General features: G+C 40.1%; 1 protein-coding gene across 1 annotated transcript in view; it reads right to left on the reverse strand.

Moving 5' to 3' along the window:
• Positions 1-8011: 8011 nt before the first annotated feature.
• Positions 8012-21495, reverse strand: part of MARCHF6 (membrane associated ring-CH-type finger 6) — a 211393-nt gene continuing 197909 nt past the window's right edge. The window contains exons 18-22 of the mRNA XM_075214373.1: positions 17258-17392; positions 13626-13715; positions 12282-12414; positions 9114-9249; positions 8012-8887 (exon numbers count right to left, since the gene is read on the reverse strand). Of these exons, the coding sequence (XP_075070474.1) occupies positions 8791-8887; positions 9114-9249; positions 12282-12414; positions 13626-13715; positions 17258-17392 (591 nt within the window). The 3' untranslated portion in view covers positions 8012-8790. The remainder of the gene's footprint in view (positions 8888-9113; positions 9250-12281; positions 12415-13625; positions 13716-17257; positions 17393-21495) is intronic.

Below are 21495 nucleotides of genomic sequence, written 5' to 3' on the forward strand. Positions count from 1 at the left end.
AAGTAACTTATGGTATAAATTTATTTAAAGGAAATAGCGCAGAGCGCTTATTTATATAATTGCAAATGTACTTATTTTTGATAATGTGGGTGTTTTGGTAAAACACCCACTCAGACCATGGGAAGAAATTTGTTTCCTGATTAACCTTACTGTAGGAAATGCATTATTTCTGTAGGTATATATATCTGATACAATAAGCATTTGTGGATAGAAGTCTTTTGTGTATTGTGATGTTGGGAAATAATTTGTTTGGGGTTTGTACCTTTCTTTGGGAATGTGTATTCTGTGACTGTCTGAAGAAAGGATTCATGTTAATTAAACCCTTTGACTTGCTAGGTTTTCTGCCTCTGAAATAAGATGCAGGAAATCACAGCAATGTTTTAGGATTTGACAGATAAGTGTAAATATTGTTAGCTTTGCATTGCAGGTAAATCCATGTTTTGGTAAACAGGTTACATCCTGATTCTAAAAATAACTCAGACCTCGAGGAGGCTGGCTTACCCAGTTAGGCTGTGTTCAAATGTGTATAAAAACAGCACTGTTTTGTATTAAAAGTTGTTCTTCTGATTTCATCTGACCTTAGCACTGGTACCTCCAATCAGTGTGACTGCAAATAAACACCACTTGCTTTAAAGACCTGCTTGAAAATATCTTCCATGCTGAAAATCCTGTGACCTACAGATTAGACCCAAAATGTAATCCAATCCCAGCTGTTTCTGAGGTTTGGACCCAGCTTTTCAGGTGCACTTGGTGGTGGCATGTGTACATGCGATCACAAAGCTTGTGAGCAGTGGTGTATGTGTGAATATAAAGATTTAATCGGATACGTTAAACTGTAAGGTTTTTTGTAAAGTGATAATATATATCAAATACATTTAATTGGTGTAGAAGCCGCTGCATAGTTCAGTTTTCAGTAAGCAATACTTGCCATTACATTCCCTTACAAGGCCTAAACTGACTTAACAACAATTCAAGGATATATAAAGGCAACAAGACTTTAATAATAAAATATTTCCCCGTAAAACTGCTCACTAGTGTAAACTGATCGCATAGAGGACCCGATACATTAAGGAAAGTAAGAAAAGAAAAAATAAAGTTTTCTCCTGGACAAAACCATGTTATAATGCAAGGGGTGAAAATTAGTTTATTATTTTGTGCATAAGTTAAATACTGGCTGCTTTTTCATGTAGCACACAAATACTTGATAGCTTATTTGTACACTGAAATTTAAAGTTGATCTAGCACATGCTCTACCACAATTATAAATCTGTCCTCACATTTTAAAAATACCTTAATCGGACATGTTAAACCGTAAGATTTTTTGTCCATGGAATATAGATTTATGGATATTACAAACAAACTGGAGGATTGTAGCTCAAAAAGCACATGCATTATGTAGCTGAAGCCTTCCCTTGTGGGAAGCAGCTGCTTTATTACTGCCTTAGCAGTGACATAATTTCTGTGGGTCCAATTGCCTCTGCACCTGGAGTTTCTAGCACCTCACCACCCAGTGGACTTATTGCAGCTGTGGCCAATTTCCCTTTGATTGGAGCCTGTAGTGGCCAGATCAACCACAATATGATGTAACATAGTAACATAGTAGTAACATAGTTGATGAGGTTGAAAAAAGACACCAGTCCATCAAGTTCAACCTATTTTGGATCTCCTGCGATCCTGCACTTATATTTGAAATTAATCCAGAGTAAGCAACCGCCCATCTGTTTCAATTTTGAAAATCCCCCCAGACTCAATATTGCAATCCAATTTTTACCCTATATCCACTACTATCCTTTATTTTAAATTAACGGTCGTATCCCTGGATACACCTTTCCGCTAAAAATTTGTCTAACCCTTTCTTAAACATCACAACCTTCCCTGGCAATGAATTCCATATCTTGACTGCCCTTACTGTAAAGAACCCCTTCCTTTGCTGGTTGTGAAATTTCCTCTCCTCTAACCTTAGGGGATGACCACGTGTCCTGTGTATGGTCCTTGGGGTAAAAAGTTCCCATGAAAGCTCTCTGTATTGACCCCTAATGTATTTGTACATAGTAATCATATCTCCCCTTAGACGCCTCTTTTCTAAAGTAAACATGCCTAAACTGGCTAACCTTTCCTCATAACTTAATGACTCCATACCCTTTATCAATTTTGTCGCCCTTCTCTGAACCCTTTCTAGTTCCAAATTATCTTTTTTATAGAGTGGTGCCCAGAACTGTACTGCATATTCAAGATGAGGTCTTACCAATGATTTATACAGTGGCAAAGTTACACTGTCTTCCCTTGCATCTATGCCCCTTTTTATGCATGCCAATACTTTGTTTGCCATTGCAGCTGCTGCTTGACATTGAGCACTATTGCTAAGTCTACTGTCTACGAGCACTCCCAAATCCTTTTCCATTACAGATTCTCCCAAATTAATTCCATTTAATTTATAGATTGCGTTCTTGTTTTTGATCCCTGAATGCATAACCTTACATTTATCTGTGTTAAACCTCATATTCCATTTAGCCGCCCAATCCTCCAGTTTATTTAAGTCCCTCTGTAGAGAAGCTACATCTTGCTCTGATTTTATTACCTTACAGAGTTTAGTGTCATCTGCAAAAATAGAAACTTTACTCTCTAAACCATCACCAAGGTCATTAATAAATATATTAAAAAGGAGTGGTCCCAGCACGGAACCTTGAGGAACTCCACTTAATACCTTTGACCAATTAGAAAATGTTCCATTTATCACAACTCTCTGTTCCCTATTCTCTAACCAGTTTTCGATCCAAGTACAAATTTTGATTTCTAGACCCAGTTCCCTTATTTTGTAAACCAACCTCTTGTGTGGCACTGTATCAAAGGCCTTTGCAAAATCTAAGTAGACCACATCTACTGTCCTGCCCTGGTCTAAGTTCCCACTAACTTCCTCGTAGAAACTAATTAGATTAGTTTGACATGACCTATCCCTCACAAATCCATGTTGATTCCCACTAATAATTTTATTGCATACCAAGTAATCCTGAATACTGTCCCTTAAAATACCTTCCAGTAGTTTCCCCACTATTGATGTCAGGCTTACAGGTCTATAATTCCCTGGTTGTGATCTCGTCCCCTTTTAAAACAACGGCACCACATCTGCTATTCGCCAATCCCTTGGTACTGAGCCTGATGAGATTGAATCTCTGAAAATTAAGAATAGCGGTCTAGCTATTTCCGAGTTTAATTCCATAAGGACCCTTGGGTGTATGCCATCTGGACCTGGAGCTTTATTTATCTTAATATTCTTCAGTCGCCTTTGGACTTCTTCCTCTGACAACCAAGTATTAATTAATGGCATGGTTTCATTTCCATTTTTATGTATTACTCCTGCCATTTGTTCCTCTCTGGTAAATACTGAAGAAAAGAACGTGTTTAATATCTCTGCTTTTTCCTTAGTATCATTTATCAATTCACCCATCTCACTTCTTAGGGGTCCTATATTATCTTTTTTAATCTTTTTGCCATTTATATACTTAAAAAACTTTTTGGGGTTTGTCTTACTTTCTTTTGCAACGTGCCTTTCATTTTCTAATCTATGTCTTCACAGACTCACCTGAACAAGGACATTCCAAGGGGTATATTTACTAAACTGCGGGTTTGAAAAAGTAGAGATGCTGCCTATAGCAACCAATCAGATTCTAGCTATCATTTTGTAGCATGTATTGAATAAATGATAGCTACAATCTGATTGGCTGTTATAGGCTACATCTCCACTTTTTCAAACCCAGTTTAGTAAATATACCCCCAAGTGTTAATACTGTCAATCCTCTGCACAGGCACCACTGCTACTACCCAGTTGTAAACAGGGAGAAAGCCTGACCTGTAGTAGGTAAGCCCATGCTCATAAAACAACAAACAGCTAGCTACAATACTTTTGACTCACCCGAGACAGGAAAAGACGACACTTATGAAGGAGGCGTCACCTTATATACCCTCCAGGTAACTTTTCGTTTCCTGTCTACACTAAGCTGATTAGGGAGTTAACACATTGTGAGGGCTGCCATGAAGTAGAAAAGGAAATAATTGTTCAAAAAGCCACTAGTGCAGAAAAATGGTTGTTTTCACAAGTACTAATATTTTTGACTTGGTGACTGCTGGGCTTATGCTAGTTTGCATAGCGCAAAAAATGAAAAATTGGTTCTAAGCATGTCCAGAAAACAGGCCTCATGCATACTTCCTAAAGCAATTCAGCAGAAATGTGACTATTGCGACCGCTTGTGACTTGAGAGGTGGGACAGGGGGAGGGGTGTTCTAATATATGCTGAATACAGGAAGGCTGTGTAAGTGTAATTGTGAACAGATGCAGACCAGCACAGAGACGCATATATAACTGTCAAGCAAATGTGTTTATTTTAGTGAAAGCATTTTATGTTTGTGATCTTGTAAGCAAATTTTCTCAAAAGTTGTATCAATTACAGGCGCCTTGGCAGGTGCATGTATATGTTGATGATGTAACGATCTTGCTGCTTTGTATTGACAGCTCCTGCCTCCTGGACTTTATTTGTTTCATTTTATGTGAGCAGCAGTACCTCTGATCACCAGAGGTGCTGCTATTGTGCCTGTTTCTTGTGCTTTAGAAGTTAACCTTGTTGAACTAATTATTCCTTACACCTGGGTGTTCCCCTAAGTATACCTGTCACTCTCAACATACATTGCTGGTTATTGTTACTTCCTTCTGCTGTTCTTCTGGGTTACTTGGGATCTCTCCATACATTCTGCTTACCTGCATCATCTGTAAACATGGTATTTACCTCTGCATTTCCCTGCACTTGCTGCTTAGGATCTCTCAATACCTCCTGTTTACCTGCAACAGCCGTGTACCTGGTAATTACTGCAAGCTCATTATTACACCTTGTTTGTACTCTTCAGCAAATAAACGGAGTGTTCTTCATCATATTCGTGGCTCCTTAGTGTTATTCCTGCATTGATCCGTGACAGTATAACCAGCCCGCAAAAAAACAGCTTAGTTGTGGGAAAGATTTTTATTCTGGGACCTTTTTTCTGCCATTCACTTTCATTTGTTTTTTGCAACAGGTCTGTTTTACCGATCTTGGAATTGCTATTACTACAGACTTTACAAATGGACATTATCTTGCTACGTTCTCAGCTTGCTAAATTTTCCGCTTTACTTGTGGACCCACTCAGGAGACTGTCAGATTCGGTCTCTCCTAATGCAGAAGCACGTGATTTGTCTCAACCAACCTTCTCTGCTGTGAAATCTGTGCAAACCGCACCTCTTAAATGTTCTTCTACAAATTTACTGTTTACTAAGAACTTTGGGGTAACAAATTTCCGGTTCACAGGTGGTCCACGCCCCCATCTGACCGAAGAGGAGCGACAGCACAGAATAGCTAACAAACTCTGTCTCTACTATGCCAGTAATGTACACTTCTTACAGGACTGTCCTCTCCGCAGACCATGACAGTCTACTCTACCATCTTCTGTTGTTTCCTCTCCGCATTCTGGATTTGTTTACGCTTCACCTGTTCTGCTCCCTGGGATGAGGCCCAATCTGCCAACCCCAGTTACCAGTCATGAGGCGCCATCATCTGCCGCAGGCTCTGCACCCGAGTCTCCTGCCGCAGGCTCTGCACCCGAGACTCCTGCCGCAGGCTCTGCACCCGAGTCTCCTGCCTCAGGCTCTGCACCCGAGTCTCCTGCCGCAGGCTCTGCACCCGAGTCTCCTGCCCCCGTGCTGCCTGGTCCTGGGTCTCCTGCCACCGTGCTGCCCAGTTTCGAGTCTTCAGCCGCTGTCTCCAGCTCCTAGTCTTCAGCCGCTGTCTCCAGCTCCTAGTCTTCAGCCGCTGCCTCCAGTTCTGAGTCTTCAGCCGCTGTCTGTTTCTGAGCTACAGCCTGCTCCAGAGGGGGCCCTGCTTTTAAAGCCTGCTCCAGAGGGGGTCCTGTCCCTCCAGAAATGTTGCCAGTCCAAACGGTTCAGCCCGAGTTACCACTTAGTGCTGTCTGCTCTGAGGCTTCTCACAGCGCTGCTTGGCCTGAGGCTTCTCACAGTGCTGTCCCTGCCAAGTCTGCCGCCCAGTCCAGGCCTGCTGCCAAGTCCGGGCCTGCTGCCAAGTCTGCCGCCCAGTCCGAGCCATCCCTTGCTGAGGGTGCCAAGTCTGAGCCGTTACCTTTCTTTGAGGGGCACATTTCTCAACTTAGTGCCCTTCTGAGGTTTTCTGCTTCACATATTCCCTCCATACCAAAGCTCGTTAATAACCCTAAGAGACAGGTACTGTTCCTAATATTGTATTTTGGAGGGGACGCTTTGGAATGGGCAAACCCATTTATTGAGACGGATCATCCGATCTTATCGGACTTACAATCATTTACTGAGGCAGTAATCAGCAAGTTTGTAACACCTCCCACTACGCAATCTTGCGGAGCCTCTGTTTTGTCAGCAATACCACCTATCTCACCTGGCCAAGAGATACCATTATGCTTCACCCAATAGGTTCAGACTGCTATTCCAGGTAATCCTAAGCAAGAAGAAAAGGCGATAGAGGAGAGCAGGGTCTGTGGTGCTTGAACTTCCATCTGGCCTGGTCTCTGTTGCCTTTCCGCCCTTGGACGAGGACTTGCATGCGGGGCCCCCCATAGTGGACTATGACTCTGACTTTCAATCACTTTTGGTGATTTAGGCATCTGGAATCCACCCGTAAGGGAGGGGTTACTGTAACAACCTGCCTACAAGCTTTCTGCTTTGTATTGACCGCTCTTGCCTCCTGGACTTTATTTGTGTTTCATTTTATGTTAGCAGCAGTACCTCTGATCACCAGAGGTGCTGCTATTGTGCCTGTTTCTTGTGATTTAGGAGTTAACCTTGTTAAACTAATTATTCCTTACACCTGGGTGTTCCCCTATGTATACCTGTCACTCCCAGCATTCATTGCTAGTTATTGTTGATACATTGTTGCTACTTCCCTCTGCTGTGCTTCTGGGTTACTTGCTGCTTTGGAACTCTCCATACATTCTGCTTACTTGCATCATCTGTGAACCTGGTATTTACCTCTGCCTTTCCCTGTACTTGCTGCTTGGGATCTCTCCATACCTCCTGTTTACCTGCAACAGCCGTGTACCTGGTAATTACTGCAAGCGCTTTAGTACTCTTCAGCAAATAAACATTGAGTGTTTTTCACCATATCCGTGGCTCCTTAGCTGTATTCCTGTATTAATCCGTGACAGATGATGAGCACGCACTAGCTAACCGCTTGTGATTTCACAATCTACCTATCTCATATTAAGCGAAAGGTAATTTTTGCTTTGCTCCTGAATATATTAAATGATATTGTGGGCATATTTTAGAATTAGATTATTTTTGCTTAAGCAAGGGTAGTTGTACCTGCATTCTAGAGTTTGTTAAACATTTTTATTCACACCTAGTAGGCAATGTGCATTTCACTATCAAAATAAAATGTTTTAAAACATGAGTAAGTTTATCTTACGTAAACCTGATGCATCTTGAGATTTTTTCAACTTTAGATATGCAATCAAATGTGTTTCTTTAGTGACAAGCATTTTAAGTCTGATGTTGGAAGTAAATGCGCTCAAACTCTGCATCAGGCCCGGACTCTCATACAGAGCTCAAATTTTACATAAAATGAATAAAAACTTTGACTGACTTTCAGCCTCTCCTACAAACAAAATGTAATGTGTAAATGAAATTGTTCCAGATGGCCACAAATAGTGGGAATCAGAGCCAAGTTGTGAAACAGCTCTCCAATAATATAATAGGGCTCAATAATATCTCTGAGGGAGAAAGCACTTTGTACATCTGGCTGTTACTCCACACTCTTTAGACTTGGAAGCTCCAACTCTTTCAGACTATAATAAGTCTCCGAACTTTGCCTTTTTCTAGCCACAATTTGGACTTAAGGAGTCGGTGTAGAATGGATGCTTACTCACTCAGAAAGAAAAGCATATAGACCCTGAAAGTGAGCCTTAAGCACACATACTGGATCTCCAGATAAAAGATTGTATACCTGTATCTGTTCTAACAATTTAACCAATTTTACTGCATTTTATTGCAAGAAGTAACATCACACAGCATAAAGTATTGCAGTTAACACTATAAACATGTAGTTTTACATTATCAGGCATCTTTCACATGGCTATTTGTTTTTATTTGCATTAAATAAAATTTAAAAAAATATTTGTAATGCAAACATGTATACAAAATAAAAACAAATTAGGAAAACAAAAATCTAAAAAACTGAAAGAGAAAACAAATTTGACATGCTTTTGTTTTACCAGTTGTTATGCTGAAATTTATGCTTTGGTGTTCTATGTAATGTATCTCCCGTTCACAGCAAGGTCAAAAAGCCTAGTAAATTTCATGAATAGGGAAACAAAGCTTTCGAGCACTGCAATCTTCCACTGGCCAGAAAAAAAAGTTCCAATAAAATAATAAAGGAACAAGTGGATTTAATAAATTAATATACATTTGTTTTCGTTAAGATTTACAATTAAGATATTCACAGGATGCTTCAGTAGATGCCCACCCCCCCCCCCTCCTCTGCTCACATCTGATCATAATGTTCATGAATACAAAGACAATATGGTGTAGATAACAGCAAGTCCATATATTTGAGCAGATTCTGACCAATGTTAATTCTGAAGATGTAACAGTATGAACAGACTGTGCATGTGAACTGCCAAAATCAGAGATCTGCTGTAGACTAATACAATTAGTAAATGCCTTTTAAAACAGGCATGGCATTCAGAAGTCTTTGGAGGTAATTGAGGCCTAGTCCTTTCTTTTTCCTTTTAGTCATGTGCCAACTGAGATGGATGTGCTGAAGCAGATACATTGGATTTACCCAATTTCCGTTCATAATTTACAAGACGTTGACCAACAAGATATCTGAGAGTAAACAGAAACAAAATTAGCTGTAAGTAGAAAACACAATATCACTCATAAGAAATGTAGGACAATTTCTTTTAAAAAATTTGATTATAATAATTTATATAAAAAACCCAACAGAATTAGTACTACTAGTTTAAGCTTAAAGCCATTCTTGGAAATTAAAGTGTTAAATAGTAAAAGAAATTCCTCATTTGATGAAAAACAGCACAAAAAATGGTCTCACTTGTCATTCTTTATGTGTTCATAAAGGCGCTTAAACTGGCGGATCTGGAAAGACAGTATTGCTATCAATATCACCACCATCAGCAGAAAAGGATAAATACGACGCTGTACTAGATTCTGCATTTCAGGAGTGACACCTGCAAGATAAATTTAAGACAATTTAGTGTGTAACAAAAATGTAGGATACTTTGAGAAATTATTGAAAGACCACGCTGCCAAGTAAGGCTACTCTACATACATGCACCCTGCAGTAAAAGGAGGTAAAAAGACAGTGCATTATTTATATGTAACAATGATGAGTCCATTCACCTACATTTTGAAAACACAGGACAAAGCATGCACAGAAATGTAACATTGCAAATGCACTTTGTAGAGATTACAGTGCATGAACTCTATGTGTTCTTCACGGTAATTAATTATGCCTTCTTTAGCTCTAGTGTCCATTAAATGCTACCAGGGTCCATACACTGTAAGATGAGGAAGCAGGTACAAATTAGCAATCCCCATTTTATAGCCTTGGGGGGAAAACGAGGCTGCTAGAAACACTAATCTGTAAAAAGAAGGAGACATATACATGACTGAAATTGAGAAAGAGTTCAAAGAACATTATAATTTCGTCTAATGCCAATTCAACTCACTAAGCTTTTTCCCTTGTGAGTACAATGTTTAAACTATCGACTTTGTAGATTTCATTAACATATTAAAATACACCGATCAGTCACAACATTAAAACCACTTACAAGTTATGTGAATAACATTGATTATCTCCTTACAATGGCACCTGTCAAGGGGTGGGATATATTAGTCAGCAAGTGAGAAGTCAGTTCTTGAAGTTGATGTGTTGAAAGCAGGAAAAATGGGCTAGGGTAAGGATCTTAGCAACTTTGACAAGGGCTAAATTGTGATGGCAAGACGATTGGATCAGAGCATCTCCAAAACGGAAGGACTCGTGGGGTGTTCCTGGTGTGCAGTGGTTAATACCTACAAAAAGTGGTCCAAGGAAGGACAACTGGTGAACTGGCGACAAGGTCATAGGCGCCCAAAGCACACTAATGCGCATGGGGATCGAAGGCTTGCCCATATGGTCCTATCCCACAGAAGAGCTACTGTAGCACAAATTGGTGAAAAAGTTAATGCTGGCTATGACAGAAAGGTGTCAGAATACACGGCGCATCGCAGCTTGCTGCGTAGCTGCAAAATGAACATGCCGACGTGTGCCCACAGCTGAAAGCGCCTACAATAGGCACGTGAGCGCCAGAACTGGATCATGAAGCAATGGAAGAAGGTGGCCTGGTCCGATGAATCACAATTTCTTTCACATCATGTGGACGGCAGAATATGTGTGTCATTTACCTGGGGAAGAGATGGCACCAGGGTGTACTATGGGAAGAAGACAAGCCGGTGGAAACGGTATGATGCTCTGGGCAATGTTCTGCTGAGAAACCTTGGCTCCTGGCATTCTAGTGGATGTTATTTTAACACATACCAGCTAACAAAACAATGCAGACCAAATACACACCTTCATGGCACTCCCTGATGGCAGTGGCCTTTTTCAGCAGGATAATGTACTCTGCCACACTGCAAATATGGTTCAGGAATGGTTTGAGGAACATGACAAAGATTTCAAGGTGTTGCCTTGGCCTCCAAGTTTCCAAGATTACAATTCGATTAAGCATTGGTGGGATGTGCTGGAATAACAAGTGAGGGTCATGGAGGCCACACCTCACAACTTACAGGACTTAAAGGATTTGTTACTAACGTCTTAGTGACAGATACCACAGCACACCTTCAGAGGTCTTGTGGAGTCCATGCCTTGATGGGTATTAGCGGCATGAGGGGAACCTACACAATATTAGTGGTTTTAATGTTGTGGCCGATCAGTGTATATGCTACATGGCAAAAGTATGTGGCCACCCGAACATCTCATCCATAACGTGTTTGATGAACCTCTAATTCCAAAACCACGGGTGTTATTATGAAGATAGGCCCCCTTTACAATGATCAGCTTCCAATCTTCTCGGATCCACTAGATTTTGCAGCATGGCTGCAGGAATTGGCATGCAGTCAGCCACAAGAACATTAGTGAGGTCAGGCACTAATGTTGGGCGATAAGGCCTGGCTCACAGTCATCGTTCCAATTCATCCCAAAGTTGTTTGATGGGGATGAAGTCAGGGCTCTGTGCAAGCCAGTCAAGTTCTTCCACTCCAAACTCTGGAAACCATTTTTTGATGGACTTTGCTTTGTGCACAGCAGTATTGTTACTCTGAAACAAAAAAGGTAAACTGTTGCCACACAGTGGGAAGCACACAATTCTCTATAATTTCACTGTATATTGTAGCATTAAGATTTCCCTTCACTGGAACCAAGGTGCCCTGGTCAATACTTAAAAAATAGCTTTAAGACCATTAATCATCCTCCAGCAGATTTTACATTTGGCTGTGCCTATTCGAGTAGGAAGTGTTCTCCTGGTATCCGCGAAACCCAGATTAATCTGCCAGACTGCCAAATGGTGAAGCATTGTCACTCAGGTCAACTTATTTCCATTGCTCCAGTATCCAATGGCGGTGTGCTTTACACTAGTCCAGTCGATGTTTGGCATTGTGCATTGTGGTCCGAGGCTTGGGTGAAGCTTCTTGGCCATAGAAACCCAATCCATGAAGCTCCTGATGAAGAGCTCCTGTACTGACGTTACTTCCACAGGCAGTTTGGAGCTCTGTAGCGAGTGTGTAAAAATTGTCTGTCCTCAGTTGCAACAATGAGCTTCAGCACTTTGTAGTTCCGTTCTGTGAGCTTGTGTAGCTGCTCCTAGACATTTTTACTTCACAATTACAGCTTTTACAGTTGACCGGAGCAACTATAGCAGGGCAGGTATTTGATGCACTGATTAGTTTGAAAGGTGGCACCCTATGCCATGTTGAAAGTCCCTCAGCTCTTCAGTGCGATCCATTCTACTGTTAATGTGTCACAATGGTGACTGCAAGGCTGTATAAGGCTTGATTTTATGCACCCGTTAGCAATGGGTGTGGCTGAAATAACTAAACACACTAATTAGAAGGGATGTTCACATACTTTTGGACATGTAATGTATATTTGTGCTTTGTTTACCGCCCATGTGTATATATGCCCCTAAATATACAACAAATTTCAAGTCTAAGAAAGTATACATACCAATTAAAGGTACAATGCCTGCAGAAATAATGCATGGTATGCACAGCGACAACAATAGAACAGAGATGACTGGAGCAGCCAGTTTCCGTATTATAAAATGTAGATCAATATTGCGTATTCCATTTGCATAAACCTAAAAAATCAAATAGTAAAACATGGTATAAATGTTGACAGTCTAGATGTACTTACATTTGTAATAACAGCATACTGGACAAAAATCATATATAGTGAATCATGTTGCTATATATGTCTAATGTTTTGTTGGCGCTATTTAATGAAGTAATATTTGTGTTAATGAATTGCAGCAAGAAAAATATAACTATTTTTGTATACACTTTGGGCAAGCCTGTTAATTAAAAATACCCCACGTATAGCAGGGGGGAATTGTAGAGCCCACTCTCTGGAGCACTTAGTCGATCACTTCAACAGACCAGCACCAATAGAAACACTAGCACAGATATTAGAATAAGAGGAGTTTTTTCAGGAAAGGGTCAGGAGGGGTGCCCCGCCCCCCATAATGTCATAATAGATTCATCAGTCCACCAACAGCAGTAGAAGTGGCCCACTAGCAGATCGGTTAATCCGAAAAGACAACTTTTTATATTTAAATGTCTATTAAAATCATTGTGAACATATTTTTTACGGGCCTCAGAAGTAACTACTGGACCTACAAAACCACCACACACACTAAACTTGCTACTAAGCATATGACCAATGTTATAACAAAGCGTCAACATGAAGTGTTAATGAGCTTCAGCTAAAATGACATGGCCAAACCAAGTCACATAGTTTCCACTGAAACTACTGAATTTCGGTCACTCAGATTTTATTTACAAGAGTTTTGGGGATAGGGACATTACTGGAAGAATTGTACCTCTGCAGCATGGCAAGACAGAGATAATTTGTAACAACTATTTATGGACACTATGGGGGGAATGTGGTGATAGAGAAGACTGTGTATGTGACGTGGGGCTGTTGTACTGTCCTTTGAACTGTGTGTTGCTGACAGACACTCTGATCTATATGACCAACAAATTGAACAATGTGCTCAGTATTTACTCTTTGTCAGCAGCAGGCATACTTTTACTTAAGCTGTTCTGTGCTATAAATGGTGCTATTTTTACTTTTGAACATATTCCAAACAAACACTTTTAGGCAGACTCAAACCGTTCTGTTTTTTGTTTTATCATGCATATTAACTATTTTTCACTAATCCATCAAGCCTACTGTGTGCAACAATAGATCCTACTAAGTTTCCTAACATAACTTAAGTTTGAAAAAACAAAACAATACGAAAAACATTAAAACATTTTTTTTTCAATAAAATGTTTTTTTGTCCCATACCTGTTCAATTACAATTTTCAGCCACCACTGAGGACCCATCAGAGTTATAGCAGCAATTATCTTGGCATGTAAAACTCCAAGAGCCCAATCCTGCAATAAGAGAAAACAAAAAAACAGTCTCTTTATCACCATAGGTGTTCTAGGCCTTCAAAAAAGAGCCTCTCACATTTATGCAATGTGATTGTTACAAAAGAAATAATTCTGGCATTAGTAAGGAAGGCATGAAAGCTTAGCATTGCAATTTTGAGTGGAATGCTGTGTTGTGGTATGTTGGAAAATATTACTTATTTTGTGTTAATTAGGGAGGCAAGACATGACCCCAACCTTTGTTATTTTCACATTTAGAGCAACTGAAGAAAAACTTCTGAATTTGCACAGAAGTGAATCGGGAACATTTATCTCTAATGCGGGGCCTATACAGGTGAAGAAGTGGACTTAATTTTGAAACCACAAGTATCTAACTATACCATCTCAATGTGCTACTGCTCAATTGAGAGCTACACTTTCCTAAATACTTTCGAGAACTAAGTTTGCAAAAAGAGTGAACTAAGAAATCCACCTAATATTTGCCTTGGAATTTTGATCCATGATACTTTGTTGATGACTATACTGACAATTAATAACTGTGCACCTATTATTACCTGGAATTTTATTTGTTGATTCCCAAATAACATTCCACATCTGCTTTAATAAAAAACAGCATCTGTAACTCAATTCTGAATGAAAGGACTGACCTATTGCTTTACTCCAAGGAGTATTAGTTCATGTTGCATGGACATTTTATAGGGTTCTGTGAGACTTGGGTGTTTTTATGAAGTGTATGTTATGTAATAATAAAAGCTGGGAAGTGTGATTGGGAATGGTAAGGAATTCCATCAGTGGGTAGCAAGACGGCAGAATAGGTGTAGGTCAGAGGCAGATCAAATGAATTGGGATCTGAAAGATAAGGGGATCAAATGTAAAAATTTATGCAGCTAATGAGAAGTGGCAGAACAGACAGAACAGTTTTGAAGTGGCATTTAGAACGGATTGAAGCAAGGATAAATGGATGAAGAAAATGCCAGATAGGAGAAGGTTGCAGTAGTTGAGATGGGAGATGATGAGAGAATGAATAAGAGTTTTATTTGCATTTTGGGCAAGAAAAGGGAGTATTCTACCAATATTTCAAAGATGGAGGCGACAGGACAGGTGGGGTACGGTATAATGAAACTGATTAAACAGACACCACTTACCCCGACGAGCTGTAAGAAAAGGGCGTATTCTGGCCATGTTTTTAAGGTGGAGTCGACAGAACTGGGAGAGAGTCTGGATGTGAAGAATAAAGCAGAGGGTGGAGTCAAGTGTGACACCAAGGCAGCGGGGCTTGGGAGACTGAGGAAATTGTGGTGTTATTGACAGTCAGGAAGATTTGAGGGCAGGTGTTGACTCTGGCACTAGGGACGATAATAAGCTCTGTTTTGGACATGTTGAGCTTTAGGTAGCGTTGGGACATCCATGTGGAGATCGCAGAAAGACAGTTGGTTACACGAGAAAGTACAGAAGAGGAGAAGTCAGGGGAAGAGATACAGATTTGGGTGTCATCAGTGTAGAGGTGGTATTGGAGGCCGATTGAGCAAATTAGTGCTCCAAGAAAAGAGGTGTGCAATGAGAAAAGTAAAGGGCCAAGAACAGAGCATTGTTGGATCCCAACAGATAGTGGGAGTGGAGGGGAGAATGTGCCAGAGGTAGAAACACTAAAGGAGTGGTTTGATAGATAGGAAGTGAATCAGGAAAGGACTGTCACAAAGGCCAATGGAGTGAAGGGTGTGTAGAAGAGGGTGATCAACAGTATCAAAAGCAACAGAGAGGTCCAGGAGAAGGAGTATGGAGAAATTACCCTTAGATTTTGCAGCAAGTAGATTATTGGTCACTTTTGTGAGCAGTTTCAGTGGAAAGTTGGGGGTGGAAGCCTGATTGCAGAGAGTTGTGGATGGAATGAGAAAAGAGAAAGCGAAACAGGTGTTTGTACACTATTTGCTTAAGTAGCTTGGAGGCAAAAGGGAGGAAAGAAATAGGGCGGTATTAGGTGAGAGAGAGGCTGGATCGAGAGATGGTTTCTTTAGAATAGATGAGATGAGCGTATATTTAAAGGAGGATGGAAATGTGCCAGTGGAGAGAGACAGGTTGAAGAGGTGAATAAGAGGTGGGCATGCAGTGGAGGAGAGGGAGCGGAGTAGTTGGGAGGGAATAGGGTCGAGTGGACAGGTTATAGGGTGAGATGATAAAATGAGTGCAAAGACTTCGTCTTCAGTTACTGGAGAGAATGAATTAAGGGTGGATTGGGGAGTGTAGTTAAAAGGTGGGTAGAATGAGTGGAACTTGACAAGAGGAAATATCTTGTCGAATGGTGTCAATTTTGTCTTTGAAATAGGTGGCAAAATCATGGACAGTGAGGAAGGAAGGAGATGGTGGTGGTGCAGGTGGTCAGAGAAGCGAGTTGAAGGTGGCAAAGAGGTGACGTGGGTTAGAAGACTGGGTGGATATTAGAAATTTGAATAATGTTTGTTTGACAATTGAAAGGGCAGCGCTGTAAGATGAAAGGATGAAATTATAGTGGAGGAAATCGGGATAGGAACGACATTTCCTTCATTGGCGCTCTGCATTTTGCAGGTAGCAGATCTGTTTGTTTTGCCATGGCTGGGGTTTGGATCGTTGCAGACTATATGTAGTAGCTGTATTGTCTAGGGCTGAAGTGAGTGTTTTGTTAAAGAAAGTGGCTGCCTGATTAGGACAGGACAATGCAGGCATTGGAGAAAACAGTTGTTTTAGTGAAAATGAGAAGTGGATTGGGTTAAGAGTACTTAGGTTTTGTTGTGTATGTGTGTATTTGGGTGAAGGAGGAAAGGCGAGGTAAGGTAAGGCTGAAGGAAAGGAGGTTTTGGTCTGAGAGTGGGAAGGCAAAATTGGAGAAATTTTGGAATTGTTGAGTGTTGGGACATTCTAGAGAAGAGGTGTAACAGTAAGGGCTATGAACAGAGGCTTGTGTATTCCAAATGACAGTTGAAGTGAAAGGGAGCAAGTGCCAGAGGTAGATACACTAAAGCAGCGGTTGGATAGGTAGGAAGTGATCCAAGAAACAACTGTCACAAGTGTCAAGTAGAGTGTGCAGGAGAAAAGGGTGAGTAAAAGTGTCAAAATCATCTGAGCAATCCTGAAAGATGCGAATGGAGAAGTGACCCTTAGACTTTGCTGTAATTAGATCACTGAACCCTTTTGGGAGGTCAGTTTCAGAGGAATGTTGGATGAAGCTTGACTACAGAGTTGAGAAGGGAGTAAGTAAGATAGGTGGTTGTACAAAAAGTCAATAAAATCGACAAAGGGGATCAAATAAACAACTATATTTGGAGGAGAAAGCCTGGATCAAGCCTGGACCTAGTTACTTTAGGATTGGTGAGGTGAGCTTATGTTTAAATGGGAGCTCTTTTGCAGGTTTGACATTGTTTATTAAGACTAAAAATTATTTGATCGTAAGTAGCTTCTTTATAATGTGATTGAAGTCAAATTGATGTAAGCTTTGCAGCTTTTAATTCCATTATTTAAAGATTATTAGGAAACAATCACCACTAAGTACATGTTTAACGATTTCAACTTACCTGCCAAGGGTAAAAAAGCGGAGTTTGATCCAAAGGTACTCGCAGAGGTGCAACTATGACTAATTCAAATAAAAGCCCAAGTAGGAGAGGAATAACACCAGCCAGTAGAAGGGCAACAATCAGTGTCTTCATGATCTAATTTGAAAATATGCATGTTAAAATATTTTGCTTTTTGTTCAAATAAACATGGTATCTGCCAAAATGTAACATTGCACTGTTGCTAAATACTGTATACATTTTTTTTTGGCTTTCTACTTAGTATGTGATATGAAGACGAATATATTCAAAGTAAGCTCTCACGGACAGAGTCCTCTACCCTATGTCTCCTGTCTGTACACTCTCTGTCATCCTCGTTTGTCCGTCATACCTTATGCCGATTTGTTTTCGTAAGCCAAGCAATTTACAGGCTTATTTGCATACATATATTATGCTCATCTGTGCCCACATAGGTCTTGTTTTGCACAATTTGCCATGTAACCTTAATTTGTAGCACATTATATAACTATGTATCAGGTACTCATTGTTTAATTTGTAAATGTGAAACATCCCCATTTGTACAGTGCTGCGGACACTTTATGGTGCCTTATAAATACCAATAAATCATAATAATAAGTTACACATTAATAAATAACACATTTCATCTTTCAAAGCAACATTTATGTGCACACATTTTAGGGGTGGTTTGTTTTAAAGTATTTGATAAAAATTCTTAATAAATGTGCAATTAATGAATAAAAATCATTAATTATCCAATAGATCCAACAAGACCCCAGACTACAATAATTGGAATAAACACTTGAATTCTCCAATTTAGGACCTTTGCCTAGACAAAGTGCAATGAGTAATCCAACCTTCATACATAGCCTCACACCAGTGAAACACCAAAAAAGTGGGGCCTGCATCAGCACTGGGCAGGACCAATGAAAATGTAAAACAATGCAATGCACAATGGATTAGTAAAGTACAAATGTATTGAAAATCCAGGAAACACCAGCCAAATAGATGGCAACCCAGAATTATATCACCAACAAACTATAAATATTTTAAAATATTCAGTGCAAATTAAGTAAAATGTCAAATAAAAAAATCATTAATATCATTATTTAAAATATGGTGTATGAATAAAAAATAAATAAATCACAAAGCCACACATTTTAAAGATAATAATACATTATGCACATTAACATATTAAAGTAAAAATATAGAAAATAGTTGGTTTATCAATACATCCAAATGTAAAGGCAGACTTGATACATGATCTGTGATTCAGCATATGTGAAAATGGAAATTTCTGATTATGCTGGGAAAACAAATTAGTACAAATGGACAGATTAAGGTATAAACAAAATGATCAGAAGTTCAAATACCACTGTATTTTATGATATTAATTCAATCATGTGGATATCTACCAGTTGCCAGACTACAACAAGTAGAACATTTTAAAATAAGCTAGTCTGGATGTACTAAGATAGCTGATCTACTTGGCCTTGTACCTAAGGCAGGATACAAAGGGGCATATTCAATTGTCAGCGATATTTTTTTATGCCGCACGGACAAAACAAAGTCCCGCGTGGGTTTTTGCCGGCAATAGCGACTGTTTGGAGGTAGCGCAGCGGGAAAACTTGTGCAATTCAATTGCAAAAGAGGTAACGCTGCCCCTGCACGTTAAAAATTGTGTTTGCGAGACTTTAGGGGTGTGAAGGGGAGTTTTAATGCTGTCATGTATAAGAAAAAAAGAAAAATGGTTTTGCATACATTTCCATACATTAGATTGCATTACACATTGATAATATCTACATTACAGTACTTTATTTAGCATATTTTTAAATTGAACTATTTTTTACCATACAATCATCTATACCATATCAAAACACATTACTACATTCATATTTGTAACAAAAACATACGTAAATATAATTAGTCATTTATTTTTCTTCATTCATTTCATTATTTTTTTTACAAGAAAATCAACTTACACAAGTTAGGCATTAGTGATAAACATAAGTTTAACTTTTTGCCCCACATTTTTACATGATTTCAACTACTTTTCAGAGGTTTTTAATTTTTAACACACCCCAAGGAGGTGCGAGATAAAACAGCATATTTGTCTGTTTTACCCGCCTCGTTAAAAAACAATTGAATAGCTTTTAACACGGCTGCCTCTCCACACCCTATACTTTCAATAGACCTTCTACTGGAGTACGAGAGGACCGTAGCGTTAACAATGGAATTGAATTGCGGGTAAAGTTAACCCGCTCGAAAATTATAAAAAACAGCGGGAAAATGACTTAACACGTTCTAAATAAAATACTCGCTGACAATTGAATATGCCCCAAAGAGTTGTTTAAGATTCAGTCTCCCTGCTATAGCTAAGTGCCCCTTTGACTCTTGGATCAAAAGCAACAAGAGGCCAATGTTGTTTGATTTTTGTAACATTACTGCCAGTAAACTAATGTCACATGCTTACTAGCAACAGTAGCTTGTGTTTATATTGATACTATGTCTTATTTAAGCAGCATTCATTTGGTTTCTTATGAAAAGTAATCCCATAGCCATTGTCTATGCAAGACTGTGGTATTCAGGAATTTGACTATGTACATTAATGTGATGTGAATTTAAATGGAAGATCCAAGCAGCTCAAACATATACAAACTCAATAGCTGTCCTAGACCAAATTAAGAAAATATCAATGTGCCTTAATATCGCCATATAGCTCCAATTTCTTTCTCTCTGTCCAAGACTGCAATCATTCTTGGACTTGTATCAAGGAAGTTAGTTCACCCCTACGCCAGGAAAATTAAAACTTGTCGTACTTTTTTCACAAATTTTGCTTCTGCAGAGGCCGTTGCATTTACAATGTTTAGAAATCGCATGCAGAGAGTTCCATTCCACTGCCATGCCGTCAAAAATAAATATTGCTGATTTATGCTGCCTAAAATAGTGTACCATAAGGATTAAATAATTATTTTGGAATAAAGCGAGAGCTTATCTATTTTATGTCAAACAGTGGATATATGGATGAACATAACCGAATTGAACATCATAATTGCTGTATGTACAAAGGCTTGATTGGAAATTTACACTGAATATCAGTGTTCTCCCCAGAACATTTTGCAAGCCAGGTGGCATTAAGATGCAGCCGGGTGGAGGCAGTGTAAAACTTTGCAATAATATTGGAAAATTTTGGAGGTTATTACCCACACCTTCCAGGACTGGTCAGACTGGTGGTCAGTGGTCCAACACACACTGCTGGCTATAGTGCTTACATATTGCCTGTTCTAATAGAAGAATACAATGGTTTATTCCCTAGGTTCCCAAACTGTGCGCCGCGGCTTCCAGGGGTGCCGCGGCGCTGTCACAGGGGTGCCGCGGGCCAGGAAAAAGAAAAGGAAGGAAAAAGAAAAAAAAAAAGAAAGAAAACGACTTACCAATCCGGCGGCGCCCGGGACCCAGCATGCTCCTCCTTCCTCGCTTCTCACTGAATGCGGGCGTGACGTCACGCCCGGCATTCAGTGAGAAGCGAGGAAGGAGGAGGATGCTGGGTCCCAGGCGCCGCCGGATTGGTAAGTAGTTTTTTTTGGGTTTTTTTCTTCTTCCTGTCCACGGCACAATACAGAGGGGGCACAGCGAGGGGCAGATCGCAGAGGCTGAGGAGGCAGATCGCAGAGGCTGAGGGGGCAGAGCGCAGAGGCTGAGGGGGCAGAGGGCTGAGGGGGCAGAGCGCAGAGGGCTGAGGGGGCAGATCGCAGAGGGCTGAGGGGGCAGAGCACAGAGGGCTGAGGGAGCAGAGGGCTGAGGGGGCAGAGCGCAGAGGGCTGAGGGGGCAGAGGGCTGAGGGGGACACAGTGTGTGTGGATGCAGGGAGCACAGAGTGTGTGGATGCAGGGGGCCAGTGTGTGTTAGCTGTAAATTATTCTTTGACAGAAATATAATTGAAAAAAATATACATAAATAAATTATTTTCCCTTGGATTTATGTGTATTATTTTTGCATACAACTAAATAAGTATTTCTGTTCTGACCTAAATACTTATTACGTCTTTTTGACTACTTATAAAACGGGACTGCTCGGTAATTATTTTGGAGGGGTGCCTTGGAAAAATTATGGAGACTCTAAGGGGCATATTCAATTAGCTTTTGGATTCGCGGTAACGCGCCGGAACAGCCGCGAAACGTAATTCACGGTACCACAATAACGTGGATTTTCGTTCGCAGCCCATAGGGTTGCGAACGAAAATC

The sequence above is a fragment of the Mixophyes fleayi genome, chromosome 5 (genome assembly GCF_038048845.1).
Source record: "Mixophyes fleayi isolate aMixFle1 chromosome 5, aMixFle1.hap1, whole genome shotgun sequence".
Lineage (NCBI taxonomy): Eukaryota > Metazoa > Chordata > Amphibia > Anura > Limnodynastidae > Mixophyes > Mixophyes fleayi.